Below are 21,411 nucleotides of genomic sequence, written 5' to 3'. Positions count from 1 at the left end.
TCCCCCAGATGGCGTCTAAAGATAGTTCTATCACTGGCTTCCATCTGTCAATTTCCAATATTAAGTACAATACTGGCTCTATCGGCTCTTTGGGTATACCACATTTATTGTATACTTAGTCTCGACGTAAAGCTCTACTTCCTTGATGAAAGGCTCTTTGCCACAATTAGAGTATGTCAATAACTGGGATTTTATGTTTAATACTACTTCCAAACCCTAATATTCATCATATTTGCATCATTTTTCAATTGTTTTAGCTTACCTAAAGATCTCTTATTGTCCGCAATATCACATGCTGTCAAGCAAGGTCTGCCTGTTTCGCCATTTGGGAAGAAGTATCTTGATTATATCTGGTTCAGAGACGTTGCCAGATTGGGTCATTATTTGGGACCAATCGCTAGATTCTACCCGTTCTTGTGTTCTTTAAGACACTTATTTGTTAAACCTTGATACAATATCAAGGTTGATGTCTTGGGTGTTTTATGGTTTAATAGTCTTGGTTACACCACCTAACCTTTGATGTCCATAGACATCAGCCCTATCTGAAAACAGACCCCCAACCCCTAACCACAGCCTCAGTAGCAAGAAAAACAAAACTTTTCCACAATTCAATGTTATGCCTCATATAAATCTTACAATGGAAATTATAAATCACATTTAAAAGGAGAGGAATAAAAAAAAATTTTTTATAATGTTCGCGCAATAGCGCAAAAGATAAGATTTATTGCATTTTGCATACTGCAGTGTTTATGCATTTTATTGCATTTTAGTAATTACATTACGATAGCAATGACAGTTTACATTTTCAAACAATTTATTATTATACAGTTTTGTCTGTGCTGAGCTTTTTTTTTATTTCATTCTTCCTCATTTTGCTCAATAAATTCAAATATTTGAATTCCAAAGGAGATGTGTAATTTGTTGTCATTTTATTGTAGACATTTTACTTCAAGGAAATGTATGGCTTTGTGTATGTAAATTTTCATTTGACATGAGGAATTGTGATGCTACGGAGGGGAAGTTGGGATTTTTTACTATTTTTAGACTGTGATTTGGATGGTGAAATTCAATAAATTTCAATTTAAAGCCTCCCCTAAGGCAGTGGTGGACAACCTTTGTGACGCGGCACGCTAATGTGTCGCCAAGACAGTTTGGAAATGCTAAGAACCGTATATCGTGTACGGTTTTGGTCGAGGGTAACCTCCAAAGTGTGCCGCGACACAAAGGTTGCCCACAACTGCCCTAAATAAATTCTAATAGTTCCATCCCAATAGCTGATCATTCTCACCTCAAGACATCTGTCAACTAAGCCCAAAAAATGCCATAACATTTAAAATTGTCGTAAATATTCAAATTACAACAAATTATTGTCACATTTTTAGACATCAGGATTCAAAAATAAACAACAAAAAGCTCATAGATATCCGAATGGGATTTAATTCAATGCTTTATAAGACTGATGATGATGCTGGCTCCTCAACCTTGGTGTTATTTTACAATTAAATGGCTTTAATATTTAAGCTACCCCATATTAAGTGTCTTTAATGGTATTAATTATTAATTTTATGTATTAAAACAATTTTGAGTGAGGAAAAAAAATCGATAAAAATCAAGTCGAAATGGCACCGACTGGGAAAAAATTCAGCTGTAAAGTATTATAAAGTATTTAAGAAATCATTAATATTGATGACTAAATTAAGAAATTTTTCTCTTCTCCATCGTGTGGTATTTTTTTGGGGAGCCAAGAGGAAAAGTATGCAGAACAACAAATTAGACAAATTTAATGACACAACACAAAAATTCCTCATCGTCTACAGATGAATTTTTGTTGTCTGTTTTCTGAAAATTAATTTCTTAAGAAAAATTTCCGTCGTTAAATTTTTTTATGTGCATTTTTTTCTTAAAAAATTGTGTGTTTATGTTTATATTTTGCGTTGTTGGCTTGATATTAAAGTGATTGGATGGATTTGTGGCTTGTTTTAGTTGTAAATGTCTTCAACTTTCATAAATTAACGGTAAAATTTACGTTTGAATTTGAACTATTCAAAGTTTTGCTGATTTTGCAAAAAAACATTCTTATTTTCACTTTTAAAACTTGATTAATGCAAGTTAATTGTACCAAATAGTGTCAAAACAGTCGTTGCCACTCTCTTAATCAATAATAAATACCAAAACATTTAAATTAACCTATTTAAAACCAATTTTTTTCAATAAAACTTTTCGAAGTGAGCAAATTTCATATTTTTTTAATTTAAGCATAATTAAAGCAAGGTAAATGCACCAAATATAGTCCAAACAGTCGTTGCCACTCTCTAAATCACCAAAAACACAAAAACAATCAAATTATCCCATTAAAAATCAATTTATTTCAATAAAACTATTTGAAGTGAGCACATCACTTACATCGGATCATAAATCAATTTCAAATTCCATTCAAAACCGTAAAAATTCGTTACAGTAAATTTAACATCATGCGCTCTGAACGATATAATTCATTAAACATTTTCTTCTCAGGCAATTTAGTATGTGATTATAAATTAATTAATTTCTTACTAATTGCCTGACATTTTTACGTGTGAAAGAATGAAAATTTTTCTTTCATGTTGTATGACAAAGAAAGAAATTTATCTTTTTTTTTTGCTTTCTTTGCCTTCCTTTCCGCTCACTTTACTTGTTTCTCATTTTCCACATTTATTCGAAAAACCGTTATTTAATTCAGTCTGAGAGGAAATATGAGGAAAAATATTATAAATTATTTTAAACAAATTTTCCTTTTGGATATTTTTATATGCTGAATATTTTTTACAAAACAGTCAGTATAAAAAAGAGATAATTTATTAGTTCAACTGTTCAACAGTAGCGATTTTAACAGTAACTTCACATAGAAAGAAGGAAAATGAAAAATATGATCAAGTTGAATAGACTAGTTGAGGATTAAACAGCATTTGAATCTTTGAATGATTTGAAACGGTCATTTTTGATTTGAAATTTAATATTTTTTCATCAAAGAAAATCATTTTCGAATCTTCACCTCGAAAAGTTTTTCGCTAATTAAAATCTATACGGACATCGTTAGTAACAATAATTAGCTTCAATAGTTAGTAAAAAGTGGCACAAATTCAATATTAAACATTAAAATGCTTCAAAACTCAAAAATTCAGCAAAAAATTGCATTGAAAAAATACCACGTGGTCGACAATTTTCTTTTATTTCAATTAAATCTAAGCTAATTAATCCAAAGTGATTCAAGCAAACTTTGTGGCTAATAAAAATCAACTCAAATGTGCAATAAAGAAAGAACTGAAGTAAATACACAAAATAAAGTAAAAAATTAATTTTCAACATGAATAATTAATGCAATAAATTACCGATTACTAATTATTTTAAATGTTTTTCTTTCTTTAACGACGACAAGCTACGACGATCATTATTATGTGAAGTGACAAGCATTTAACACTTGTATGGAATGTCATAGTCGTTGAAAGTCGAACACTTCTGATGATGATGTTGTTGGAAAACATAAAAAAAAGGCAAAAAATAACAAATAGAAGATTTATGAAGATATTCATGTTCATTTTTATGTTTATTTTCGGATATATGTGTGCTCTAACTCTCTATATTTCACCAAGAGAATATTATTCATGCATAGTTATATGAAAATAAGATTTTTTATATACTGCTGTCCCGTAAGAAAATTAATAATTCATTGCTCTTGTGAAAAATAATCTCACAGTTGTTAACGGAAGATGAGTGCAGCGCATTTTCCTTTTATTTCCTCATTCTCTCCATCCTTTTTCAAGCTTATGCTCTTTTGATGATGGTTATCTACTTGTAGTAAACTATATAACACGGCTATATTGTTGTTATATGTTGTCTTATGCGCTATAAATCCTTTTATTATCCTCTACTACACTTTTAACAGCAATAGTCTTTTCTCATATAATAAAAAGATATATATATATTTATTTTTATATAAATATATGTTTGTACGGTACACAGAAATAATATTATAAGGTGCCACTTAGCTTTATATTATACTTCTTTAGCTACTGCTGCTGCACAATGCTGCATGAATGTTGTCGGTTCATTATGTTTTTTACTAGAATTAATGCCCTTCAAGCAATGAACAATTTTTAATGAGTTTTGAAAATTTAACGGAATTTTCAAATTTAAAAATTTTCTCACCTCGAAAAGTTTTTCTTCTTTTTAATGCTTTTAAACTACGAAATTGAGATTGGATATGAGTCAGTTCCATTAAAAAAAGTGGCAAGAATCCAATGAGATAAATTTTATTAAGTACAAACCTGAAGTGATTTAAATAACCCCAAAAATTTTCATAACATAGCCCCAAAAATATCCATAAAAACTATATAAACATAAAAAAACAAGCAAGAAACTCGGATAGACAGCAGTAGCATTATAATAAGAAGTAGATATAAAGAAAATAAGAAGAAGAAAATAGAGGAAAATTTATGTTCATGTTTTAGATGTGTGCATGGTCATGGATTATGATTATAAAGAGTCACTGAGTGTCTGAAGAGAGGATGTGTATTATATATTTTATCTTAGAACGAACTGTGCTCGTAAAAAAAAATTTTCTTTATTATCATGGAAATTAATTTAATTCATTAATGCTGCTTTAGAGACTTTTTAAAGGTTTTTTGAAATCTTGTTGAAGTTTCGGAAGTTTCGACAGTGAAAACTATATTTTGGTAAATCATAAATCATTATTTCTTCTTTTTACTTACAGTATGGGCTGAAACAGGAGAATTTCGTGAAAGCAATCACAATACAATGTCAGCGGTAACAAACATGGACCATTCACAAATGAACTTTCAAACACCAACATCGAGAAATCGTCGTGATAGGAAGAATGACGGTAAGTCTACAGCAGCAATGGATTTACTTTGATCAACAAGTTACTTACTTACTTACTTATTCTAACTGAAGTGGCACACATTGAAAGAAAGAAACAAAATTTACAACCCAAAAAAAAGAGGCACTTAAAGCTGCAGATAATCTTTGAAAAGAAATAATGTAAACATCTAACCGTATGTCGGCATTATAAAGAAGGCAAAAAAAAAACGACGATAATTTAGATTAACTGTATTGCCTATAATTTACACAATTTGATTTACACTGAAAATAAATGAAAACGTGACATTCGATTTGTCAAAACACGTTTCATTATCAAAGAATTCTTTGATAAATTTAGATTTCGATATCAACTATATTTCATGTGGACTTTGCATTCTGTGGAGTTTGATTTGGTTGAATTTGATTGAGTCAAGGTGTTTTAAGTGAAAGAGTGTGAGCTAATTCGATGGAATCTTAAGTGCAAGTAATTGATAAGCACGACTGTGATTAATTTAGATTTGAGAATGCAGCTGAAATTTTGTGCAAAGTAAGAAATGCTAAATTAACGGAATTTTCAATTTTGAATATTTTTGCCTGAGAATGTAATCCATTTAGCTTTGAAAATGCAGCTGAATCATAATTTAACGGTCGATTCAATTTCAAATTTTTATAAAAAATTTGAAATTTTTTTCTCACTTCGAAATTTGAAATCTAATTTTTAAGCGTATTAAGACCTTTTATAGCTCAATAATACTACCAAATTAAAGAAAAAAGTGGCAAGATATCAATAAAATCAGTCTCAGTTATTGAAATGACTGTTAATTCAGTAATATTCAATTAAAAATATTCTTTTAAAATGTAAATAAATGCATAATGATCAAGGTTGATTTCCCCTAACTCAATATTTACAACTTTTCAAGCCAAAAATAAAATTTGTCTTAAAATGTATAATCTCCAACATAATGTCTATTCCCATCTAACCGAAAAATAGAAGAAATTTTCAACAGACAAGCTGAAAACTTTAAAAAAAATTATAAAGAAAGAAAAAAATAATAATTTATTAGCTTTTACATCGCAATGGGGAAACATACATATACAAGGCAGGCCTATAGACTAATCCTACATAATCATGCTTCAGTTGAATTATGATTTATTAAGGTTATTGAACCACTGTAGTGATGCTGCAGTGATAGCAATGATTTAGAATTTCCATTCTAAAAAAGCAATAAAAATCTTTTTTTTTTTGCAATAACAATATTTATCAAAAGTATCAACTCCTTTTTTATATTTCCATCTAAAAGGCCTATATCCATTTATTTACTTATAAAATAAAAAATTTGTATCAAAGCTCTTGAAATGAAAACATAAAATATATACGAAAGGCAGCAAAAAAGCGAAATTGTCACGTTTTAAGTGTTTCAAGTATTATCATTGAAAATCGGCTCTCACTCATACTCTCAGAGTAGATTCATAAAACAAAGAAGGAATATATATGTATATATATAGGAAAAATTATGAAAGTACTCGATCTTATTAAGCGAATTCAGCGCATTTTTGTCATAGTGATCAGTAATTGGTTAGCAAAGAAATGAGAATTGACTTTAAGAATAAAATCCAGTATGATCCAAGGGACTTATTAGACATAAACAGTAAGATCCGGTAAGATCCAGGTGACTTTCTAGACCTAAAAAGGAATATCCAGGAGGGTCCAGGTTTCTTCCTTAACCTAAATAGAAAGATCCAGTAGAATTCAACTGACTTCTTTGACCTAAATAATAAGATCCAGTAGGATTTAGTTCACTTCCAAACCCACAAAATACAACATCCAGAAACATTTCATGCAATGAAAATTTGAATATTAAAATTTTTTCATTTAACGGTTTTCTGGAAATCAAACTTCCTAACGGTTGCTTAAAATTTAAATTTATTGAAGGCAACGCTTTTAAAAATTTTTTTTTGTTGTTTATTTAATGAAAAATCATTAATTAAAGTAAGTAGAGACGGTATTTCGCTTCTGAACCAAATAAAGCCGAGATAACTCGATGGCACTAAGCTAATGCTTCAAATTAGAGCTTTCTACGAGGTCTAATTTACGAGATCTCGCACCTCACCTATCCACCCTGCCAGCAATCAAGGCAAAGTGTAATATTTATATTCTTATTTTAAAAAAATACGCTTAAAAAATACACAATACAAAGTGACGTTGTTCCTATATGCGATACTGCATGATGGATTACCTCTGACTCTATGACGACTCCATCGTCAAATGATTATTTTTTTTTTTTTTGTTAAATGATTGATAATGAAAATATAAAAAAAAAAGAAATAAAATCGACTATAAAAATGAAATTAATTAAGTGTTGAATCACTTTTTAACATCATAAGGTATAAAAAAGTACACAAGTTAATTTTGTTTGATTAGATTGTGCTTTCAAAAAAAAAAGCCATTAATTGTAATAAGGAGAAGGTGAAAAAAAAAATTGATACGTTTTTGAAGGCATAGAAAACAATATCAATCAATTAAAAGCAATTATTATAATTTATTATTGATAAAAGATTACTTTGCTGTTGATTAATCGGGGTTTTTGGTAAGGTAAAGTAAATGTGCAAATCGTGACGCCAATTGGTTAATTTCATAATTTAACGTTTCAATTAGAATTGTTGAAGCTTATGAACTCAATCAATGCAATTCTGTTGGTTTTTTGTGATTTTTGATAGAAAAATCCAGTTTTTGTACTGAAAAACATCTAGAATATGCAAAAACGTAAGCTAATCCTGACCTCCTTATACCCAAATGTGGTTCATTTGACCCAAAGCTCCATGTCAAACTGCCAAAGTCACACGGAGTACGGAGTTTATTATTGCTCTAAATGTTCAACCTTTAATTTTACGCGGCACACTCTTTTGGTAACCCTCGAGTCAAAACGCACACGTCATACGGTTCATGAATTTTCCCAAAAAAATTAGGCTGCACACAAGTTGCCCACCACTGCACTAAATGGAATCCACATTGAGTCCTTTGTCTACTTTATGTGACTTAAGAATATAATTAGAATCGAGTGATATGCAATAGGCTATTGGTGGGCAACCTATGAGCCAAATTTCCCGTCAAAATATTTAGAAATGCCATGAACCGTATTCCGTGTGCGGATTCGGTCGAGACTTGCAAGCAAATAGAAGCCATTCCCAAAAAGACAATGAGCATGCTCTTGGATATACTCACAAAACCCGCTCATTAAGGAGGGTGTGATCATTGTTATTAGGGACTGCTTAGGCATTGATAAGCCAAATGATGACCTCTGCCAGGCAACGACATCTGCTTCTATTAATATGGTTCGTTTCGGCTGTCCTGAGGACAACATTTGATTGTATGTTAGGGACGGGCAGCTCATGTGATAAAGTTTGTTACTTTTGTCAACGTTTAGTCACTTTTCACCTGAGTAGTCCACCTACCATTGTGTGTCGATATAAATTTCCTTAAAATCAACAGTTTAACCACCAAAAATCAGGCATTCTTTTCATAAATCATCGACGGACACATTAATCCATACCCAAAAGTCAAAAGAATGGTAATAAAAAATTTAGCACCTCTTGAACTTCAAACACTCCAGACTAATTAAAACAATTCATGTCCAATTCAGACAATTCAAAGTGTCCAAAAAAGTGTGCGATTCTCATCACCGTCACACTTATGCATCATTGCATTCTCAAGTGGAAATATAATCCAGTCTCAAGTATCATCACTTAAACCTATTCATGTCTATTAAGTGCCTCTTCAAAATTCTCTTCATGATTAACTCATAATTTGTCATTTCTATTTTCAGCATCAAGATTGACTGAGACGACAGTAAAGCAGGAAAATACGGATGATGCAATCGCATCAGATGATCCAAAAAATGATAAAAAGAATAAAAGACAACGTCGTCAAAGAACGCATTTTACGTCGCAACAATTACATGAATTGGAGCAAACATTTAGCCGTAATCGATATCCTGATATGAGTACACGAGAGGAAATAGCTATGTGGACAAATTTAACTGAAGCTCGTGTTAGGGTGAGTTATAAAGCTTTGATCCAGAGTGTGGTTGTCTCAAAAAAAAAATTTCAAAAAAAATTTTGCCGTTAAAATTCAAATTTTTTTTGACCGTTACTTTTACTTTTCTTCGTAACGTAAATTTTTATTTTAAAAAAAGTTGAGTTCAAAATGAATTTTGTGAAAAAATTCGAATTTGAGACGGCCGCACTCTGCCTTGATCAACATTATTCAAATTGAAATGAAAATTTATTCAAATTGGATTTTTTAAAAAAACAAAAAATCTCTAAATTTTGTGTCTATTATGAAATTAAAATGTAAAAAAGCGAGTTGAGCTGAGGGTAGTTGATGATGATGATGGTAATCAAACTTAAAATGATTGCTGCATTTATTAAGTCATTTAGAGGGTTGCTGGGGGATTTCTGCATTGATAGATTGTGATGAGGTTTTACTCGGCATGGATCTTCCCTCCCTTTAACCAAAAAATATCATTTCCTAATAAAATTAAAATAAAGAAAATACGAGCGAGAGGAGGAAAAACTTTAATCGAATTGAGTGAGTTGAAAATGGTGAGGGTCAGAAAAACAATAAAAATCGGATTAAGCTTTAAATAAAATGCTATTTTTCCTCTTTTCTTTTGCTGTATGTCTGCGAGATTTGAGATTTATTTGTTGTTTTAAAATATTATACAGTTAATGATTCGATTAACTGAATGAATAGAAATTTTTTATATTGAAATAAATAAAGGAAAACAATTTTTAAAGTGATTGATTCTGAATGATTTGAGATGGCTTAACATAGCGCAATGAAATTCCAAATTGAATGCTTATTCTCTTAAATTTATAACCGATTAAATTCAAATTGACACAAAAAAAAATGCGGGAAAAATTGTTATTGTTTACAGTTTCCATATGGAAAGTTTTTTACTTAGTTTTGACGTCATTAGGTGCTATGGAATGAATCAAATTGCTGATAATGGTTTAATATAAGTGAGCAAAAAGATTGATGCGTCAATTTTGGTGTGAATCAATCAAATCAAGCTTGAAATAGTTCATTTTCAATTTCAATATTGTGATAGAATTTTGTAAACAATGCTTTTAAAGGGATGGAAGATTTTGAATAGTTTTGGTATGCAAATAGAGGTTGATTTATCTGGATTGGGTGATTAAATGCATTTTTGGGCTAAATTTGGAAGAGAAAATTGCAAATTTGATTAAAACTGATCAAAAAAGTGGAATTTACTGATTTTAATGAAGAAAATTGAGATTTTTCCAAACAATAAAGTGTAGTTTTGACCTAAAAATGAGCTGGATTAAGCCATCAAGACAACCTGAAGTCTTTCCGCCAACTCGGCGACACAGCGTCAACTCAGCGCCTCAATTGTGCTGCTCGAGCACATTTTAAACTATTCTGTCCTAATTTCATACCCAAAAGATAGACAAAAATCCTCAATCCGACAATATTTCCATCATTAAATGTCTCCGCCGAAAATAATTTATTCTACATTAGCAATATAGATAAGTTATATTTACATCCATTTATGGATATATAATTATTATCTGTTAGTCTGAATAAAATAAATAAATACAACAAAAATTCGATCCAGTGACTGTGTGACAATATAAAGAAGTAGAAAAAAAATATAACATGAAGTTCATATCCCTATAAACAACTGATAATAGGCGACACAACATGCAGTTAATGCAAACACGTAATTAGATAATTTATGACGAACAAAGTAAATATTTTTCTTTTAGTGTACTTCATTTGATATTTTACACGACCAAAAAAAAAAGAAGGTAAATTATGATAAATATGAGCACACAATAATTTTTGATAGAAAACTGAAAAAATCGATTGGAAATACAGAAGTTAATTTGATAAGTTAGGCGCCAACAATTTTTTTTATTCAGATTGATGAGTTTTGACGTGATATCTAATGTGATATTCTGTTTATCTATGCTTATGTCTAATGTTCATAGACTCCTCAAATGACATACTCGAAAACGAAAATTCGTTATTTATGCGTTATCAAATTGTTTAATGTGAATTGAAGTGGCCTGAGTGGCGGGATTGGTGTAAGTGGATGGGTAGTTTGGCTAATTTGTCAGATGGTTTGGGTGTCTGATTCTATTGATGGTTATAAATCTTTTGGAAATTGATGGGAAATTGAGTTTTTGTTGATGTAAAAATTATGAGTTACTTCATGTTAGTCAATTTGAATGAGTTTTGGATGTTTTGGAGGGTTGCTGAGTAGAATAGAATAAAAAAAATATTTAAATTGGAACTGCTAATAGCAAATCGGCACTAAAATCGACGATCTGCTGTACAATCTCAACAGATCTTTATTTTGGATATTTTAACTGCATGAAGGTGTCTTTGAGTCAAAGTTAGTTGGTTTATAGGCTGAACTAAGCAACAATGCATCTGTATTAACCTTTATCTAGCTCATACTTAGCGTTAGGACCTTAGGATACCTAAAAATACCTTACTTAGAAACTTTATATCGCTGGGCATACAGATCATCTTATATCCATCGGTTCTTTTAGTTAGCGTCTAAAAATGGCGGTTTCTCTGGTTGTCATTAGCCAATTACTAAGTAATTTAACGAAAAGTGTCTATTAACGACTTAAATGCAATTGATAATCCTCAATTCAATTTCTTGCTTAATTCACTGGTCGTACAATTATGATCCATGACTATAGGACCCTATAGGTGTAGCTTGAAGCTGGCGTCAACTTGCCAATTACATATGCCAACTTGAACCAAATCTCCATTTACAGCCTCTTTCCAAGAGTTCTTTCATCATCCTCGAGCTCTTTTACGATCCCAAAATCTATTCTCAAATTTCCAATATATTCCATCATCAAAATCATATGTCAGACTTCTCACCTACCAACCTCAAATATTCTAATATCCACCAATCAATTACAACCATTCCATAACATTTCACAGGCAAAAATTATTAAACCATCACCGTCATTTCAATTCATTCATTCAAAATGAGTATGAGATGTACATAATATAAAAAATTATTGATTTCTCAATCTACAGCACTAAAATTGACCAGATGTATTCAGAAGTTGTTCTATCTGTATCATCAAAAAAAAAAAATTATACCTAAGGAGATCCCAAAATAATGCTTATAATCACGATGGATTAGTTGACTCAGACGATGTCTCTCGAAACTTTTTTTTTTTCTTTCTCTACAGTCTCACTTCCTCTCATTTCCTTTTTTTCCCTTTTTTGCTCACTTTCTCTCCGTAATTCACCAGAAAATATTTTTCCGTTTATTTGTCATTTTGGCGCTTTTGCTATTATTTTATAATTATTGTCTTCTCCTCTCCACTTGAATGGAGTCTAGGTTTGACGGCCGTAAAAATAAGAGAAAAAATATCGATTACAAATAATACAGACGTTTTTTAATTGGCACAGCTGATCCATTATGGATGTATCTTTTTTTTGTGTTGCCAATGATTGGGTTCCGTATTTATTTTAATGTAATTGTATTTATTGTCTCAATGTCAGCTGACTGACTGAGATGTAAAAATACAATTCTGCTTGTTGTTTATCTATTTGAAGTTTGATAACGGAAAAAAAAGAAAGGAGTTCTAATAGATGTATATCTATTTTATATTCTTGGCATCACAAGGGCAAATTTTATGTAGTTGGAAAGATCTCGGGGAGCTTAAGTTGTATATAAATTTTATTTGTATGTGCATTAGTTGCCATTACAATTTATTGTGCTTACTTTTATAGTCTAGCTTTCTTTTTTTTCATGTTGCACAAAAAAAATATGTATTGCTAGTCACTTTAATAAACTCATATGGAAGCTACTGCTTCTGCTGCTTCCAATGCTGAATGGAGAGACATAAAATAAAAAAGTTCTCGATTTGTCCAAAATAATGTTAAAATGGAGATAAGAAATGGAAGTTTGCGCAGTTGTAAATTTTGGGAGGTGAAAATGTTGTCTTTTTTTTGCCGACGGAATTGAAATTTATGTGAAAAAGTGTTTTATTTAATTTAGATAACTTGGCTTGGTGTTGCTTTAGCTTGATTCTACAAAATTTTGTAATTTTCAACGAACTTTGCAATTATTTTAGTATTTTAAATGTCTGTTAATGGTTTATATGATTTAGATAGTAAGATTAACTGAAAATTGAGCTCTAAATCCACTTAATTCTAACTTAATTTCAATATTTTCACTTTATTTACTCAAATTCGTTCACTAAAGTCTGAAATGAAGTTTTTACTGAACGAACTTGAAAATTCAAATTTCAAAAAACCGTTAAATCTTTATTGCAATTTGAACTTCACTTAAATTGATTTTAACATTGTTAAATGATTAATTCAAGCTTATTAGCATCACTATAATATTCCATCATCACAATAATCCATTTCAAATCATGAAATTCATCATTATTCCTTAATTTTCCCTTTAATATTCAAAAAAGTTCCAATGATTCTTTCTTAATTTCTTCACAACACGCTCAATGTTCTTGATGAATATAATTCCATATGTATGTACATCAAGCACAACTGTACATAAATCAAACGATAGATACATCAACTTTATGCATACGAAACAGCAGCAAAAAAAAAAACAATATTTTTTTGGAAAATTACTTTTCTATTCAGGCTTTGTGAAATATAATTGCTTTTTGTATGTGATCAAAATCCTTAATTTAGCAATGAAACATGATTTGATTTTTCAAGCATTATTGTAATGTAAGATGAGTGGGATGTGGGAAAAAGAAGGGGAAAAAAAAAAACAATTTTTCCACATAAATATTGCATCTATCTTGTTTGTTGGCATGAACAAAATTTTTAATTGAAGTTTTTTTTGAATTTCAATGAGATGAAAGGAAAGAAGATGGCAAAAATGTTTCCCTTCGGTGGAGCTTCATTTGAAATTTTAAATTAGTTTCAAAGTTTTTAGACTTGTTTTTAAGTTTTTCGTACAATTTTTTTCGGTTCATAAAGTTTCGCAATAAATCTTTTTGTGAACATCAATAAATTAAATTTTTTGTGGTTGAGTTTTAGAACTGCTTTTGAATATTTTTGTAGTCATTTCCATTCATATTTTATAATTTTTAACTTTCTGTCATTGAAATAAAATGAAAATTTTGTAAATTCCGCCATTTTGAATTTGCAAAAACATAAAATTTTGCCTTATTTTGAGCAATCTTAATGTTTTGAGTGTTTTATTCAAATTTTGCCACTTTTTACTGCTAAATTTATTAAAATTTGCATTTGAAATTCTCAAAAATATGTCCAAAAACTACAAAAAACTTTTCGAAGTGACAAAATTCCACCATTTTGTAAATTCAAAATACCGAAAAATCGTTATTTTTTCAACAAATTCATTTAAAACTCAAATTCATTATTTATGTCAAGAATAATGTACATTTTGACCTCGATACAGAACATTCTACTCATCCATTCACAATATAGCTCTGTTCTTCTTCAATATAGCTTCACTCGACTCAAATTTGATATAAAATTACATTTTTTTGTTCATGTCAAAACAGAATAAAATTGCGATTCATAAAAAAAAAAGAGAATAAAAAGCAAGAACAGAATGAAATGAAATAAAAAAGAAAAAATTCAATGTAATTTAATGAAATGAAAATTTTAGTAGCGAATAATCCAAACATTACACACTTGTATCTTTAAATCAACATATCACATATTCGAAAAGCTATTGTTGAAATATATACACACGCTTATGGCATACAATACAGCAAAATTTTTCTGCCTGCCAATAAAAAAGCCGAAAATAATACTAAATTTATTGGCTTCTAGATATTGTGTATATGTAGGTATATACACGTTGACTCCTACTAGTATTCGCTGTGATATACAAACTTTAGGTATTGTGCAGTCAGCCACACACGAAATATCATCATCTCAATAAGCCTATGAAATAAATATTTTTATGCGAAATTTATGGTGCAGCAAGCTTTTTTTTTTTGCTGCCTCTATTTTTACTATTGAAAAATAAAAAGAAGCCAGCAAAAGCTATGCAGAGGAAGAGATAAAAAATGGCAGAGAAATATTTCCGAAAAATCACAAATAGAGAATGACAAAAAAAAACGTAAATTTATCCCCGAAGAGGAAAAAAAAAAAATTGGAAACGTTTTTAAATTCTTTATGACTTTTCATCTCCTCTAATGCGAGGCAATATTAAAGTCATGCATTGAAATAGAATTTTTTTCAGCTCTTTGCTGGATTTGTTGCTTGGATCTTCAGGGTATTACTGTTGTTATTTAGTTTAGTGGTGAAATTGAAGCATTTATGTCTATTCATGTCTGTTTTAATGATTTTTATGCTGACCTTAAAGATTCTGTTGATAGGAATTAAGAACTGATGTCAATAGGATTTGATTGTGAAATTTTATGACTGTTTATTGCAGAACCGTTTTAATTTGAATAACTGAAAATTATTTTTTGAATTTTTTGGCAAAATTTTGTTTTGTTTTTGTACAAAATTGATAAATTTTAGTTTCAAATTGTTAATTTTTGCTTTATTTAGACTTATTTAGGTTGCAATATTGATTAAATCTTGCTTGCTCACTCAATATGATTCATTTGCAACAGTTAAAATGCTCAGGAAGTTCTTAAATTGTCTGAAATTTGCAATGAAAAACGTGAGATGGAGAAAATTGGAAAAAACCAAAAATTCAAATTTTTCCAATTAAAACTCTGACTAATCAATATTTTAAGCCTCACCAAACTTAAGCAAATCATTAACCACTTGAACCTAATCATTTAGTCGGCTATTTTGGTATTTTAAACTTCATATCTACAAAAATACCAGCTGCAAATCCTTAAATCTTAGTTTTAAATTATGTCAGCACATTTGCTGTAATAATTCCGATTTTCCGAGAAATCCATCATTGTTATCGAACACTCTATTTACATTTTAATATCAACACACTTAACCTGGGAATTCCCAAATTACAAAATTTTAATCCAATTTGTTATCATAACCTTACTTTGTATTAAATTTCCCAATTTTAAAAATGTATTTGTTTTTCTTTAATTATAGGTTTGGTTTAAAAATCGACGCGCAAAATGGCGTAAACGTGAGCGAAATCAAATGAATGCATTAGCAACAGCAGCTGATTTTAAAAATGGATTTGGAACGCAATTTGTGCAACCATTCCCAGATACTGATGCTTTATATTCATCATATTCACATTACAATAATTGGGCAGCTAAAGTGCCATCCCCATTAGGTAATTAATGATGATTAAATTGCAATTTTTGTTCTTTTTTTAACTGATTGATATTTTTTGAATTAGGTACAAAAACATTTCCATGGCCAGTGAATCCATTGGGCTCGGTAGTATCAACAAATCATCATCAAAATTCAATAAACTGCTTCAATACGACATCATCGTCAGTGGCTGCAAGTATGAGCTCATCAATGTTGCCAACAATGGGTAGTGGATTGGGTGGTAGTGGATCATCAGGCGGTGCACCATGTCCTTATACGACACCGACAAATCCATATTCAATGTATCATCATCGTACAACAGCCGAACCTGGTAATGCAATGAGTTCAAGTATCGCAACATTACGTCTAAAGGCAAAACAACATTCATCAGGTTTCTCAAGTCCATACTCGACCCAATCATCATCAATATCGCCGGTCTCGCGATCGTCAAATTCAGGTGGATTAGCAGCATGTCAATACGCGAGTGTATCAGATTCGACCGTTTGAGATAACGCCTTAGTGGGAACGTTATTTCAAGCGACGTCCTCACTAAATCATCTGTTGAATAGCGAACACGATTTGAATTTTGATCAACGTGATGATGTGAAGCCTCTTATTCATCACGGCTCAAACGGTACGCCATCAACAGTCAATGTCCCCTCAACTGATGACGATGATGATTGCACCTCACGTAATGATGGCAGTGCATTGATTAATAATGATATTAACGAGTAATTATAAATATTTATTATAAATACTTCTATTTAAAACAAATTTTTAAGCATGGATGAAAAATTCAGAATTTAAAAAAAAAATACTTTGAATAACTTTTTCTTTAAAAATTCAACAGAAAACCATGGATTTTCATATTCTAAATGCTACTTTTTTCATCAATCGCTATCGAAATCCAATAATCAACGCTTGCATTCATTGGAAAACCTTTGTGTTAATTCTGTAAATTATTATTTTAAATTTGAAATGGGACAAAATGCAATTTAACGGTTATTTTTAATTTGAATTTTACATTGATGAAAATTCAAAAATTATTTTGACAGTTGAAATTTTGAAATACAAGTGAGTCAGACTACTTCATGGTCTATAAAATTATCGCAACCATTTGGGTTATCTTTAAGTCATGGCTTCAAATTTATTATCAATGCAACCAATACAACCTTCTCATTTCTTCCCATTTCTATCCAATGAGAAATCGAAAAGTCACAAAAATATATATTTTTGTTTCAGTCATAAAAATAAGCATTTTGATAAAAACAAATCAATTTTTATGTCTTATCTTAAGTCCCCACGATTAAAACTCTTTCATTTCTGATGTTGCCGACGTAATGAAAAAAAAAATAAAATAAAATAATGAGAAAAAAAATGATTAAAAAAAATGAATAAAAAAATTTTTTGTTGTAAGAAATATGTGTAAATACAAAACTATATGAAATAAAATAATAATAATAATAATAATGATAACGATAATGATGATGAGGAGGCAAAAAATACATTAATAAGATAAAGAAAAAGGAATGTTAAGGTGTCATGATTGAATCAATAAAGACAAATAATAATTTTAAGGTCAAAAAAAAAAGTAAAAGAAATTATGATAATGATTGAATGATGGAAGTTTGGGATGAAAATTGAAACAAAAAGGAATTTATTGCAAAATTTGAAATTGAAAATGGCGGATTTTTAAAGAAAAATATAATTTTTTGCATAATTTGTTCATTTAAGCAACAAAAACTATTAAAATTCTTATTTGCTCCGACCGAAAGTTACTTAATGTGCTTATTGTTTGTAAATTCTTCCTTTCAAAAGAGTTAAATTAGTATTTGAATAATCGAAGTGAGAAATTCTCTGAAAAAATGAGAAATTCAATCCACAGTCAATAATTCTGAGCTTAAGTTCAAACTTCAAATTCAAAATGGCAGATTTTTAAACAAAATCACATTTTTAGCATATTTTGATCATTTTTGCAACAAAAGCTATTTAAAATCTTGTTTGCTCCGGGCTAAAGTTACTTAATTTGCTTTTGGTTTGTAAATTCATGTATTTAACACAATAAACTAAGCAGTTGAATATCCGAAGTGAGAAATCCTTTGAAAAATGAAAAATTCAATCCAATGTTAATAATGCTGAGCCTAAGTTCAAATTTTAAAGCAAAAATAACAGATTTTTAAGTTAAATTGTGATAATTCCTTGTTTTATTGCACAGCCTTGCCATTTGTAAACATTTAATAAAAATGCTACAACAAAACCTTTAAGTTTTTAACAAAATCAGGTCATTTAGGAAAGTTTATGAGCTTTGCACTAACAAAAAAAAAGGATCCAAAAACAAACAAAAATGCTCAACTAGATGAACTGCATAAATCTTGAAAACGAACGGAATAAAAGAAGAAAATAATTTCTTCATGCAATAATTCATGAGTATCTTAGAGAAAGCGAGAAAGAAAGAAAAGAAACAGAGAGAAAAATCTATGTATATCAAAATAATCTCAAGCTCTATATGAATTATAAGATACTCCATTATATAATTTAAAGTACAATAATACGCATGTACAGAAAGACGGGAAGAAGAACGAGCCACAAAAAAAAGGGAGAAAAAATATTGAACGAGATACACAAAAATGTCCTACATTATGCTTGTTTTCCCTCGAAAAATGAGAAAAATTTTCTGCTTCATTTTCTTATTTTTCATTCTTAATTTCCATCATTCAATCATGAAGTTTAGATTAGATAATAATAATAATTATAATTTTAATAATGATAATATAAAAATAAGTTATGACATTGAGCGAAATTAAATTTAAATTAAAAACAGAAAATAAATAAATTAATGAAGAATGATAAGAAAAAAAATTGAAATTTTATAAGTATCTATTTAAAAATTGTAGACTATAAAGTGCGCTAATGTGCAATTTTTGGTTTTTTGGGATGATTTTGGATGGTTTTTGAACAGTTTTTGACTGTATTTTGATGAATTAAGCAGATTTGAATCAAATTATTGATTTGAAAGCTTAATTTGAGAATAATAAATGCTGTAAAAGTCTCTATATGAATGCTGGGCAACCTTTTATATTCCTTGGCACAACTTAATGATAAACCTCGACTAAAACCGTACAAAACATATGGTTCTTGTCATTTTCAATCATTTTTGACTCTCATATTTTGAACAACATATTAAACTAGAGTCGATAACAGAAAATCACAAAAATTATTTGAAATATTGAATTTAAAATTCGAATTTTTTAATAAAAAATTTAAATTCAAATTTAGAATTCAAATTTTGAACAATAAATTTAAACTTTGAATAAAAAATTTCAAATTTTGAATTAAAAAATTTAAGTTTTGAGTTAAAAATTCAAATTTTTAAATTTAAAATTCAAAAAATTAAGTTTTTCCTCAAAATCTACTTAAAAATACAAAATATTTAAATTCAAAAAAGTCAAAAATTTTTCAAAATCTCCCAAAATCCTCCCTAAAAAAATGTTCTTTAATTTTCCTCTTTCCCCCCTTTAAAAAAACACACAAAAAAGAGAATTTTCTTTCTTTGTTTTTTCATATCTTCTATTCTATTTTTGAACTAAATACACACAAAACGTGAATAAATATAATTAATTATGTAAAATTATTCAAAATGGAAAAAAAAATCATATTTAATTTTTAAAAGAAGACAAAAAAAAATTATGAATGAAAAAAAAAAGATAATTTTTAAAAATGAAAAGAAAAATGAAACAATTTTGTCTAGTCGAATGAAAATAAAAATAGATAAAAAAAATAATTCTTAAAGATTTCTTTTTATTCAAGCTCGTCCTTGTCCTCAAGAATGTGTAACATATGGGGACAAATGTCAGATATGGTTTGGGGATCTCTTATGGAGATTTTGTGGGATTTTTTGGACAATTTTGAATGTTTGTTGCAGGATTTGAGTTCAGATTTGTTGAGTTTTCAGAAGTTTTTAGGTTAAGTTAGTGTTGGGCAACAATGTGCTACGGGACACTAGTTTATGTCACCATAACAATTTGGAAATGCCTTAATCCTCATGACGTATGTGGTTTCTATCTATTCTTATCATTAAGATGTGCCGAGGCACACAGGTTGTCCACCACTGGTCTAAATGTCCTCTCTGGTCCAGAATCCTATTCCAAAGCTCTACCTTAAGCATTTAAAGTATCTGACCCTCAACTTCATGTCAGTGGAGGTCAACCTTTACTGTTTAGAGACTTACCTTGCTGCTAAGCTGTATTCGACATGCGATGGGCAACTATCACTTGTGTGTCGTGGCATACAGGTTGTACATCACAGCCTTAAGTAAAATTTTCAATTTCTATCGATCATTAACCTCAAAATTCACTTCAATTCCATTTAAATTCCAGTTCCTTTCAAACCTTCTCTTCCAGAAAATATCCACAAGGACATGTCACACATAGGCACAACAACATCCTCCTCTTCTTTATTGATTTTATGTTAATATCATTTTCTCTTTCAGTCTTTCCTTCCTTCCTTTTTACATTCAAAAATATCCAAAAGCTCATTCATCACACTGGCATGACAAAATAAAAGGGAAGAAGTGTGAGGAGGAAAAAAATGTAAAAAAGAAGCCTGCTGTTATAAACTCTATGTAGCACCACATAATGACACTATTATTGCCATTGCTACTACATCATCTATTGAGATAGACTTCCTTCATACTCTTTTTATCTTGTCTTTTGTGCTTTAGCAGAAATTATTTTTGAGAGATAAAGTAGGTTTGTTATTGCTGTTATGTCTGAGTTTGTGGTTTTGCAGTTGGGAATCATATTTGAATTATTAATGAATTTGTAGAGATGAGTTTTGCTTCTGAGATGATGCATTTTTGATTGGTTTTGTTGTCTTGATTACAAAATTTAAGCGAATTTTCTCTTTTTGCACAAATAAAATAGATTTCATCCTCTTGGTAGCAAAAATTAGACAAATTTAATTCTCTTGGTAACAATTATTTAACAGATTTCATCCTATCGGTAGCTAAAATTAGATAGATTTCATCCTCTCGGTAGCCAAAATTTGACTGGTTTTGTGCTTTTGTAATCAAGAATCAGACTAGTTTATCCTCTCGGTAACAATAGTTGAACAAATGTTATCCTCTGGGTAGCAAAAATTAGACAGATTTCATCTTCTTGGTAACAAGAATTAGACTAATCTCATCCTTTCGGTAGCTACAAATAGACAGTTTTAACCCACTTGGTATGAAAAATCAAGCTAGTTTCATCCTTTTAGAAAGAATAATTAGAAGATAGAAGAAAAGCAGATTTCATAATATC

The 21,411-nt window shown here is 29.7% G+C and overlaps 1 protein-coding gene across 1 annotated transcript in view; it reads left to right on the top strand.

Moving 5' to 3' along the window:
• Window positions 1-19,304, top strand: part of Ptx1 (pituitary homeobox homolog Ptx1) — a 35,449-nt gene extending 16,145 nt beyond the window's left edge. Inside the window, exons 3-6 of the mRNA XM_070651999.1 lie at window positions 4,751-4,879; window positions 8,682-8,911; window positions 15,941-16,130; window positions 16,197-19,304. Of these exons, the coding sequence (XP_070508100.1) occupies window positions 4,751-4,879; window positions 8,682-8,911; window positions 15,941-16,130; window positions 16,197-16,618 (971 nt within the window). The 3' untranslated portion in view covers window positions 16,619-19,304. The remainder of the gene's footprint in view (window positions 1-4,750; window positions 4,880-8,681; window positions 8,912-15,940; window positions 16,131-16,196) is intronic.
• Window positions 19,305-21,411: the final 2,107 nt, after the last annotated feature.

The sequence above is a fragment of the Chironomus tepperi genome, unplaced genomic scaffold (genome assembly GCF_022539635.2).
Source record: "Chironomus tepperi strain 1889 unplaced genomic scaffold, CSIRO-AGI_Ctep_v1 contig_472, whole genome shotgun sequence".
NCBI classification, from domain to species: domain Eukaryota; kingdom Metazoa; phylum Arthropoda; class Insecta; order Diptera; family Chironomidae; genus Chironomus; species Chironomus tepperi.
The sequence above is the reverse complement of the archived record's forward strand: the minus strand, read 5'-3'. Positions and strand labels throughout refer to the sequence as shown.